We start from the raw sequence: 12,251 nt of genomic DNA on the forward strand, positions 1-12,251 counted from the left end.
GTAGTGTGTTTCAACAACCTTACGTTATGTTTACACTATGTTCCTGGTCACCACGGTAACCCCATTGCAGGCCACCGTGGTCAAAACGGGATGGTCGAGCACAATGTGGGAGAACAAGATGGGCAAACATGACGGGATGCTCGGTATGATGTTTGAACTCTCAAAATATTTGCTATGGCAGTCACAATGTGGCTTAGAAACCAGATGCCCTTCCCCATACTGACGCCAACACTGGAGCCAGGGGAGGTTCATTTATCTCTACTAGGGCAAAAAAAAAACAACGCGTCCAAAGCTACCCAGTGTCCATGTTTTATCCACAGAGAGCCTTGACAGAACATAAGAAACAAGAGGCACCCAATCAAATTTAATTTGCTGGGATCTGTGGTTAACTTGGGCCAAAATGTAGCAAGGCTTTGAGCCTTTGGGACAGCAGACCTGTCCTCCCATGGCCCGTCATGTATCCTGTGATAGACATCGATAAATCTTAGCAAGACTTGAATACAGAGAAAAATATCGCCATAATCCCAAGGTGCACCACATTTCAGACAAACGGGGCCGCCGTGGCCGCCGGGAACATAGTGTTAATGGACAGTAGCCTTAGCTAACCTAACCACTTCTATGTCATTACATAGTGTGTTTCTTTTATTTATTAAAAAAAAAAAATATTATCCCATTGTCTTCGATTATTTATTTGGGCCTGTGGATGCCTGAGTTAGAATGGATAATGTATATGAAAAACATTTTTTTGCCATCTTTATCTTTTTAAGTCTTCAGTGATCAAGCCTAATTGTAGGCATTTTACCTACTTTTGGCAACTGGATAGTTCTAATCGCTCATAAATATTCACAATAGGTTGTAAAGTTAGATTTAAGTTTCATTAGGAATGCTCAAGGACACAAAAAGGCATGTGAAAAATTAACCCCTAAAGGTTAAACGCTCAAAACTATCACTAGTCTTGGCTAGGAGACCAAGGTTGCATTGTAATCCAAAGAAACATTTGGGACTATCTGTTGATAAAATGGTTTATGGTTTACCATCCACATTAACTTCTGAAATGGCAATAACATATTAAAATAAGACATACCTCTGCTGCTCATGCAGATAAATGGCAGTGGCTCAGAGCAGTCAAACAGACTCATTACTGGGTGTTGAGCTGACTGGATCTGCAGCGTTCTGCAGCCTTGCATCACCATCTGCTGGTGCTTTGCTGCTCACACATCACACAAGTGCCAATTAGCGCAGTCAGGCAGAAAAGGAAAAAAAAAAAAGAAAAGCGTTTCCAAACAAATGTGTTCAAATCTAAGGAAAAAAACATTGTCAGTGTTCAGAAGAAATAAATTAATCTCCACACAGCAACAAACATAAAACAAAACATTAATTTTAGATTGCAATAATGCAGCAGCTTGAAAACCAGTGGACTACTCATGAGCAGGATTTATTAAGGACTGTACGAATGTCAAGCATGGAGTACCTTGCAATTAGTCTGTTAACAAAACAAGAATCCTTAATAAATCAATAATTTTGGTTTTTACATTTGTTAAGGAATAGTGTAACATTCTACATGCAATCATCTATACATCCATCCATTTTCTGTACCGCTTTTCCTTACAAGGGTCGCGGGCGTGCTGGAGCCTGTCTTCGGGTGTGAGGCGGGGTACACCCTGAACTGGTTGCCAGCCAATCGCAGGGGACATATAAACAAACAACCATTCACACTCACATTCACACCTACGGGCAATTTAGAGTCTTCAATTAACCTACCATGCATGTTTTTGGGATGTGGTAGGAAACCGGAGTGCCCGGAGAACACCCACGCAGTCACGGGGAGAACATGCAAACTCCACACAGGCGAGGCCGGGATTTGAAGTTCTCAGAACTATGAGTCTGATATGCTAACCAGTCGGCCATCCTCCCGCCACATGCAATCATTCTTAAAAATTTTCTCGTCTGAAAACCTCAATTCAATAGTAGGTGTGTGTGCATGTGTGTCTCTGCGTGTGTGTGTGTGTGGGCGTGCGTGTGCATATATATATACATACATATATATATATATATATATATATATATATATATATATATATATATATATATATATTCATGATTTGGTGACATATTGATATTACATTTTGTGTATTTGCCATTAATTTAGCAGCCAGACATGCTCTAAATCAGAAATTCTCAACTGGTGGGTCGGGACCAAAAGTGGGTCGTGATTTCATTATGGGTGGGACGCAGACAGTGGTAAAATATTTACAGTGTGTCCTTGGTTCATGGTGGTACTGATATACTGTACGACTTAATGTTTTTCATTTGATTGTTTTATATTTACAGGTTTTCATTCTAATACAGTGGAACCTCGGGTTGCGTACGACTGTTTACGAACAAATCGGGTTACGTACAAAGTTTCTGTAGAAAAATGACCTCTAGTTATGTATTATTTTCAGTTTGGGAACGGTCTTGGTATGGACAAATGGAAGGATCTGTTGTTCTTCTATTCGCACTGCGTGTCAATCATTTACAGACAGCGTGCATAGTACATTGCTGTAAGCTGGAAGTTTTCTGCACCAGAGAGTAGGCGGAAATCTGTCACACTGCATCCTCGATCATCCAGTCACAAATCTAATAGTGTTTGTGATTGGTGTGGTAAAAAAGTCTGGAAATCATTTTATTTTCATCAAAATATACTATTTACAGTATGTGTGTTATTTATTGAATTGTAGTGTCTCTTTAATTAAGACAACGAACGGGTAATGTCGGCATAATCACATCACAATAGTTCTCCAAGCATGCATTTGCTCGGCAGAAGTTCTGCCGATGCACATTAGCCAATCCAGATGGGGCCAGCAACGCCACATTCTTTATGAATAAAAATGAAAGTAGTTGCGATATCGAGGCACGATACCCCACCAGACACGATCACGGTACAGGGTGAATGGTTGCCAGTCAGGGACCTGGTAACCATAGTAATAGGGTGGGTGGTGGGTATTCATATTTCTCTTGGCTTGACTCCTGTGGCCTACACCCCGTGCCTTCGGTTGTCGGGCCGCGGAGAGATGGGTGTCTCTGCCCTCCTCTCCCTCCCTTGGGGCCCCACCTTCCTCTCCCCTTTCTTGGTGCCCTCGCCTGTCCTTGCTCACGACGAGTGCTTAACACGGGCTCGCTTTTGTCGGGCTATGACCGTTTTTGGGTGGTGACTGGCTCCTGGGTTGGGCCCTGTTTGTGGCTGGGGCCCCCATGCTCTCCGGTGGTGGGGCACGCTGGGTGGAGGATGGGGGGAGATTGGGTGTGGGGTGCGGTGGTCCGGTTTCCGTCCCCCTTCCTTTGGGACTGGTCAGGACGCTTCGGTTGGGCTGGGAACCGTCATGGGTCCTGCAGCGTGGGTGGCGTCCCCCTGGCTGGATCCCCTGCAGGATGAGCTCGCTGGCTTGGCCCCCCCTTGCGGCTGGAGGGGGACACGCCCACCCTTCCACAATGCGCCGGCTCAGCAACTCCGTACACCAGTTGACTAACATGCATGTGAAATGGTGTTCATTCACTAATAGGTTCGATAGACACGCTGTAGGCTTTAATTGCTTGTGCTGGGACCACTAATAACAACACAGGTTATGTATTTAGACTAACTATTGTTCTGCTGTGGTTCGCACCCCAATTCCCCTTGTCCACTCTGTCCCTCTGTCCGTCCCCTAAAACCCTTTTCTGTCTGGCTGCATTTTCAATAAACATCAGAATAATTCATTCATTCATTCATCTTCCGTTCTGCTTATCCTCACTAGGGTCGCGGGCGTGCTTGAGCCTATCCCAGCTATCTTCGGGCGAGAGGCGGGGTACAACCTAAACTGGTCGCCAGCCAATCGTAGGGCACATATAAACAAACAACCATTCGCACTCACATTCACACCTACGGACAATTTAGAGTCTTAAATTTACCTACCCTGCATGTTTTTGGGATGTGGGAGGAAACCAGAGTATCCGGAGAAAACCCATGCAGGCACGAGGAGAACATGCAAACTGAACACAGGCGGGGCCGGGATTTGAACCCCGGTACTCTAAACTGTGAGGCGGATGTGCTAAACAGTCGTCCACCATACCTCCCGAAATAATTCAGAACTTAAATAATAAGCAGAGGGAGTATTTCAAACACCCCTGTTGCAGAGCAAAACTATTCCAGCACAAAAAGCATACAGATCCACCATTCTGCAAAGCCATACAGCTGAACTTCTTCTTTCTTCTTCTTTTCCTCTCGGCTTGTCCCTTTAGGGGTCGCCACAACGCGTCATCCTTTTCCGTGTAAGCCTATCTCCTGCATCCTCCTCTTGAACACCAACTGCCCTCATGTCTTCCCTCACAACATCCATCAACCTTCTCTTTGGTCTTCCTCTAGCTTTCTTGCCTGGCAGCTCCATCCTTATCATCCTTCTACCAATATACTCACTATTTCTCCTCTGCAAGTGTCCAAACCATCGAAGTCTGCTCTCTCTAACTTTATCTCCAAAACATCGAACCTTGGCTGTCCCTCTGATGAGTTCATTTCTAATTTTATCCAACCTGGTCACTCGGAGAGCGATCCTCAACATCTTCATTTCTGCCACCTCCAGCTCTGCTTCCTGTTGTCTCTTCAGTGCCACTGTCTCTAATCCGTACATCATGGCTGGCCTCACCACTGTTTTATAAACTTTGCCCTTCATCCCAGCAGAGACTCTTCTGTCACATAACACACCTGACATCTTCCTCCACCCGTTCCAACCTGCTTGGACCTGTTTCTTCACTTACTGACCACACTCACCATTGCTCTGGACGGTTGACCCCAAGTATTTAAAGTCCTCTACCCTTGCCATCTCTTCTCCCTGTAGCCTCACTCTTCCCCCACCACCCCTCTCATTCATGCACATATATTCTGTCTTACTTCGGCTAATCTTCATTCCTCTGCTTTCCAGTGCATGCCTCCATCTTTCTAACTGTTCCTCCACCTCCTCCCTGCTTTCACTGCAGATCACAATGTCATCTGCAAACATCATGGTCCACGGGGATTCCAGTCTAACCTCATCTGTCAGCCTATCCATCACCACTGCAAACAGGAAGGGGCTCAGGGCTGATCCCTGAGGCAGTCCCACCTCACCTTAAATTCGTCTGTCACACCTCACCACTGGTCTGCTGACCTCGAACTTGTCCTGTATTATTCTAACATACTTCGCTGCCACTCCAGACTTCCGCATGTAGTACCACAGTTCCTCTCTGGGTACTCTGTCATAGGCTTTCTCTAGATCTACAAAGACACACTGACCTTCTCTGTACTTTTCCATCAACATCCTCAAGGCAAATAATGCATCTGTGGTACTCTTTCTAGGCATGAAATTATACTGTTGCTCGCAAATACTCACTTCTGTACTGAGTCTAGCATCCACTACTCTTTCCCATAACTTCAGTGTGTGGCTCATCAACTTTATTCCTCTGTTTCCCACAGCTCTGCACATCACCCTTGTTCTTAAAAATGGGCACCAGCACACTTTTCCTCCATTCCTAAGGCATCTTCTCACGTGCTAGAATTCTATTGAACAAGCTGGTCAAAAACTCCACAGCCACCTCTCCTAGATGCTTCCATACCTCCACAGGAATGTCATCAGGACCAACTGCCTTCCCACTTTTCATCCTCTTTAATGCCTTTGTTACTAATCATTGCCAGTTCCTGGTCCACCACACTTGCCTCTTCTACTCTGCCTTCTCTCTCATTTTCCTCATTCATCAACTCCTCGAAGTATTCTTTCCATCTATCTAGCACACTACTGGCAGCAGTCAACATAGTTCCAACTCTATCCTTAATCACCCTAACCTGCTCCACATCCTTCAAATCTCTATCCCTCTGTCTGGCCAACCTGTTAAGATCCTTTTCTCCTTCTTTAGTGTCCAACCTGCCATACAAGTCATCATATGCCTCTTGTTTGGCCTTTGCCACCTCAACCTTTGCCCTATGTTTCATCTCAAAGTATTCCTTTCGCCTCTCCTCTGTCCTCTCAGTGTTCCACTTCTTCTTATCTTACCTTTTTCCTTGTATGATTTCCTGTACTGTGAGGTTGCACCAATAAGTCTCTTTCTCTCCTTTCCTGCCAGAAGATACACCAAGTACTCTCCTGCCTGCCTCTCTGATCACCTTGGCTGCAGTGGTCCAGTGTTCTGGAAGCTCCTCCTGTCCACCGAGAGCCTGCCTCAGCTCTTCCCGAAAAGCTGCACAACACTCGTCCTGTCTCAGCTTCCACCACATGGTTCTCTGCTCTGCCTTTGTTTTCCTAATCTTCCTCCCCACAACCAGAGTCATCTTGCACACCACCATCCTATGCTGTCTAGCCACACTCTCCCCTTCCACTACCTTACAGTCAGTAACCTCCTTCAGTTTACATCGCCTGCACAAGATGTAATCCACCTGCATGCTTCTACCTCCGCTCTTTTAGGTCACCCTATGATCCTGCCTCTTCTGGAAAAAGTGTTCACTACAACCGTTTCCATCCTTTTTGTAAAGTCTATCACCATCTGTCCCTCCAAGTTCCTTTCCTGGATGCCGTACTTACCCATCACTTCTTCATCACCCCTATTTCCTTCACCAACATGTCCATTACAATCTGCACCAATAACGACTCTCTCTCTCTGTCTGGGATGCTCAAAACTACTTCGTCTAGCTTATTCCAGAATTTCTCTTTCACCTCTAGGTCACATCCTACCTGTGGGGCATAGCCACTAATCACATTATACATAACACCCTCAATTTCAAGTTTCAGCCTCATCATCTGATAGTCTTTTCACCTCCAAGACATTCTTAGCCAACTCTTCTTTTAAAATAAACCCGACTCCATTTCTCTTCCCATCTTCACCATGGTAAAATAATTTAAACCCTGCACCTAAACTTCTAGCCATACTGGCTTTCCACCTGGTCTCCTGGACACACAATATATCAACCTTTCTCCTAATCATCATGTCAACCAACTCCCGAGATTTTCCTGTCATAGTCTCAACATTCAAAGTCCCCACATAGTGATTGCAATTTCTTTCAAAGGATGCCTCTAAGTTCACAATCTATTTTTTAATTAGAATTTTGGATGATTTTTTTCATTGTCTGAATTTATTTCAAGTCAAATTATAAAGTTTTATTGTGTTATCTTTACTTGTAGATGTAAATTCATGCATACGCCCAGGGACAGCCCATGGCATAAGCGATCTATGCGGTGGAGCAAATTGCATGTTCTGCTGGGATACAGCAGGCAATCAGAGTGGAGCAGCGCGTGTCCTGGAGCCAGTAATACTGGAGCAGGGCGTGTCATGCCTGGAAACTAGGTGGGAAACCTAATTAGGTGATTTTTTCACAGATCACTTTGTAGCTGGCACAGAGAACACCAAGTGCAGTAACTTTGTCAAAACTTTTTCGGCCAAATAGCTGAACTCTTAGCCCAGTCATAGACATTTATGGTTATGCTGTATTTTTATGAGGTGAGCTAGCTAGGTATCTGCATAGAAGAAGAACAGCACTGGCTAAACCTGTGTGTTTTCGTATACATGAACATGCACAAAGTGTTAAATTCATGATGCTAAAGATGACTGAGAATGTATTATTAGTCCATTACATTATTGCATTAGCGAGTACGTGACACATTTGTAATGCCTTACAACATATTACACACAACTGACTCTGTGGACAATTCACACATTCTGTTACATACAGGTCACTTATTACAGCCTAATAACTTTGCCTTTGTAGTGTAGACTTTCCATCGATCTGATCGACTATATCAGATATTTTTAATTTTATCCAAATTTTGTGATCGGCTGAAATGTCGTAATTCACCGATCAGTCACCTGATCAATGATCAGCGAATTAAGACATTACAGCAGACACAATCTCGTTTACTATGGGGACGTTCCGCACCGCCGTCATGTATGTTTGAATCCAAAAGCTAGTTTTCTTTTTAGCCCTGTTGCATGTCTTGTAGTAGTAGTACCTACGTGATGTCCAATTCAGTTATTTTTTTTTTACTTTCATCCATCCATCTATCCATTTTCTACCGCTTATCCGAGGTTGGGTCGCGGGGGCAGTAGCTTTAGCAGGGACTCCCAGATTTCCCTCTCCCCAGCCACTTCATCCAGGTCTTCCGGGGGGATCCCGAGGCATTCCCAGGCCAGCCGAAAGACATAGTCTCTCCAGCGTGTCCTGAGTTGTCCCCGGGGTCTCCTCCCGGTGGGACATGCCTGGAACACCTCACCAGGGAGGAGTCCGGGAGGCATTCGAATCAGATGCCCCAGCCACCTCATCTGGCTCCTCTTGATGTGGAGGAGCAGCGACTCTACTCTGAGATCCTCCTGGATGACCGAGCTTCTCACCCTATTTTTTACTTTTTTCTTGTCAGGGAAAAACATTCCAGTGATGTAGGACTTCTTTGTGGTGTCTGAGACATAAAACTCAAGCTACAGTCTTTGCAATCTGCGCAACACTGCAGTACCTAAGGGGAAGCCTCTAGAAAATGCTTCAAGACGACAAGTCTCGCAAGGAGGAGTATGACGCGTTGAAGAAATGCAGCGTGGAAAAAGACAAGTCAACAACAAAACGTAGGTCAACACAAACGACAGAACCCGTCCGTCTGTATAGCTAGGATTGCGACAAAGTGAGAGTTGGCATGCGGAATCTTACGGAGTTCATCATGCTGGCTGACTTTCCATTTAATATTGTGGGGAACCCCACATTTCAATGTTTGCTTGCATACTTTCATCAATGCTACCTCGTCCCAGGGCACACATACATTAACTGTGCAATACCAGTTTATATGAGCGACACTGCATTCACATTTGATAGCCACCTCAGAGAATGCAGTCCTTCGATAAGTTTCTTCACAGACATTTGGTCATCATGCGTCAGCCTCACCCTTTAATTTGCACTAGTGTGATGTTAATTTTATGGGGTTATATGAATGTTTGAGGCAGTATCGCTGCCCCACATTTGCAGCAATTGCCAGTTTTTGAAAAGCAATTTAATTACAATGAATTAATTTTATTAGAGTAAATTGTGGCACGCATTATTTCTATCTCACTTCGTTTTGGTGTGACCTGACTGAACATTGAATTTATGTCAGGCCAGTGTTTGAATGCCCTCTCGGGGTCATTGGCATTTCACTGCATCTCTGTTAGTTTGGGGCAGTACAAAGATTGTGAAACAGTGACAAAAACACTTGAGAATACTTTTTGATTGTCATTAAACGTTACACAAGTCTTGATAGTAATTAAACAAGTTATTTAAATAGATGTATTGCTACATCTTTTGATCTGATCGGTGATCGGTTTATTTAAACTCAGTGATCGATGATCGCCCCAAAAATCCTGATCATGTATAGCCTAATGAAGTGTTTTGTCATTTATTAACAGTACATCCACTCTATTTGGATATTTGGAAGGTCACTGTAGATCTCGCTCGAGGCACATTTAGTGAGGGACAATAAACATTCACTTTTATCTTAATTTGTCATATTTTGATAATCCTCAAGTAATTCCAAAAGAAACCCTCTTGTGGCATATTTTTCGGCAATGCATGTTTTTACGTTTCATATACAGTACTGACAACAACAATATTAAAATGATTGTTATTTACTCAGAACGCCAAAATAGGATAGTGAAACTGAATAGATGGATATTCACCAACTGCTTGACCTCCTGAGTCTAATTTAAAAGTGCGTTTTAATTACCCTCCGTTAGTATCTATGTGGATTTTTAAATTTACTTTGTTCAGTAACGCAGCCATTATTGTTTTGGTTGTAATATACTCATGCATACCCAGACCGAACACTGCGGTTTCAGAAACGACCGTCTCTAGATGCGAAACAAATAAATAAATGTTTAAACATGTTTGCAAATAGTTCTGTTAAAAGGCCCCAAAAATCTTTTTTCATATAATGATATTTGTTGTTGTTATTGTAATTCATTTATACAATCATCATCAAAACTTATTAGCGATTGCAGTCAGAGTGTTAATCAGCATATTCCAAATAACACTGATCAGGGTAGCTTTCCACCAGGCAATCACAGTACCGACAAAGAAACAGACCCATTTACAGGTCCTCTTATATTCACATCAATGGGAAATGTAATTCTGAGCCCACACAGATGTCAACTCAGAGCCTTCAAACAGCTAATACACCACAATATGTGACAATTTGGGGGGGGGGGGGGGGGGGGGGGGGGAGTGAATTCATGAATAGAACATTAAGCCATGCCATACTTGTACTGCTAAATGTGGCCATACCTGGGCAATAAAGAAGGGCCTTGACCTCCTTAATGGCTGGGTGATTGATAAGATGGTCAAGGTTCCAGCTGAAAAGCTTGACCTGATTCATGGCCGAACATCCATTCAAACCACGGACGTGGCGACTTTCCAGGGACATATTCCAAACATTTAAGTCAGTGATATTTCCAAAAAACGGCTCTGTGAAATTCCCTCCAAATGAGTCCTGGTCCTGACCCAGAATCAGAATCCCATCAGCATGGATATCTCTAGAAGTGTCTGAACCTGATCCCATGTCTTTCCTTTCCCCATCCACATAGATAGCCCAGAGACTGCTGCTCCAAGTGACACAGATATGATGCCATCCACCATCATTCGGAAAATATGCTTTATATGGAAGGTGTTTCCCATGGACAATGAGTGCCAGGAGGATCCGTCCCTGCATGTCACCCTGACCTCGTAGGAGGAATTCATTGGTAAAGACACGAGCAGCATAGGAAAAGAGAGTGGACACTTCATTCCATTCTGGGTCCCATTGAATACGAACACACACGGTGATTGATGACAGAGCAGGGAAGGGCCTTTTGATGCGAGCAAAGCCTTCTCTGGATGTTTTGGGGAAGTTTAGAGCTGAGAACTGCAAATCTACAAAAAGGCACAGGAACAAATATTCAATTTTACAGGTTTTGTAAATTCTCAGCAGGTACACCGATGGTACTGTGCCACTAAGATCACTCACACTGCTCAGACAGGGGCAAGGGCTTAGATGCCAGTTTGGAGGGATTGTTGATCCAGACATGTGACTGGTATCCGGCCTGACGTAGTACCTCCAAGGCACCCTCGCGGACCTCCAATTGGTCCAAGGAGGCAAGTGAGCTGAACTGACTTCTGCAGAAGCTCTCAGCCCTGGAAAGGTCTAGTGAGTCATTGACCAGCACTAAGGCCCAGTGAGAGGATAAGTGAACCAATCTGGACTGTCCTGGGGAGTCAGATTTCTGGTTTACACATGCACCTTTATCAAGATAATTTAGAAAACTGCAGTTTGGATTGAATAATTGATAAATAGTGACTTACCATGTGAATTGCCCACTCTGTCAATCCCAACATGTGTTGGCTCACTCTCACACATAGCCTACAGGAAAAAGTCAAGTTGACGTTATACTTCTACTTTATGGTTTGCAATTACTAATCATTGTTAAAATACTGACATTTTTCACTTCTTCAAAATAATTAAAAATGATTACATTGATATACAATGCTATAGGAGAAGCATAATATTTGGAAAATTCATGAATATGATGTAGAGTACAATGAGAAGCCTATTACCACAACAAAAAACAGTATTAATCCAGCATGCAAGGCTCCAGTCATCTCTATATCAGTCTAATGTCCAGTTAAAACAAAACCTTGTCCAACTTGGTCCTGGTTCACCAATCTTGATGGAAAAAGAAACAACTATACGAAATGTTCATTTCCTAACAAGACAGACGCAAACCACAGAGCAACAGGTTGCTTTCAAAAATCAGGGTATACTATAAGTAAGATTTGAATCCAGATTTTTCAGCAAAGAAAGCTGAATGTCACTCCCTAAGTAATTTGGAAACAAAATCCACATGTATAGGACAGCTGAAGGTAAATCCATCCAGACTCGTCATCAAGTACCACTGCCTCTATGTCCAACATATCCAGCAGAGGTCTGAAGACTGGCAGACAATCAGCAATCCCAGCGTCTGTGTGAGAGAGACATCTATTCTACCGCTTCTCTCTTCTCTCCTTCCTCCTCCCTCCAGACACCAGTGCCCTCCTTCTCTAGCACCCTGAAACCATCCAGCTTTGTCATGCAAATGAAGTCTTTTTTTTTCCCTTCAAAGAACCTTTCTTACGCAAGCAGTGTCAAGCATTTGGCAAAGAGAGTTCATCAAGAGCAGCAGGGGAGTGGACATTTTTACCACATAGCTCTTATTTATTACTTCTACAGGACTCGAAGTTAATCAAAACATCT

The 12,251-nt window shown here is 43.6% G+C and overlaps 1 protein-coding gene across 3 annotated transcripts in view; it reads right to left on the bottom strand.

Moving 5' to 3' along the window:
• adgrd2 (adhesion G protein-coupled receptor D2) overlaps positions 1–11,988 on the bottom strand; it is a 69,707-nt gene extending 57,719 nt beyond the window's left edge. For all 3 annotated transcript variants that reach the window (XR_009787564.1, XR_009787565.1, XM_061766351.1), the window contains exons 1-5: positions 11,576–11,988; positions 11,324–11,381; positions 10,989–11,228; positions 10,271–10,894; positions 1,085–1,207 (exon numbers count right to left, since the gene is read on the bottom strand). Coding sequence is in view for 1 of the 3 variants with exons in the window: in XM_061766351.1 (XP_061622335.1) it covers positions 1,085–1,207; positions 10,271–10,894; positions 10,989–11,228; positions 11,324–11,381; positions 11,576–11,620 (1,090 nt within the window). In the remaining 2 variants the exon portion in view is untranslated. The remainder of the gene's footprint in view (positions 1–1,084; positions 1,208–10,270; positions 10,895–10,988; positions 11,229–11,323; positions 11,382–11,575) is intronic.
• Between the last annotated feature and the right edge of the window lie 263 nt (positions 11,989–12,251).

Source organism: Phyllopteryx taeniolatus, chromosome 3 (genome assembly GCF_024500385.1).
Source record: "Phyllopteryx taeniolatus isolate TA_2022b chromosome 3, UOR_Ptae_1.2, whole genome shotgun sequence".
Lineage (NCBI taxonomy): Eukaryota > Metazoa > Chordata > Actinopteri > Syngnathiformes > Syngnathidae > Phyllopteryx > Phyllopteryx taeniolatus.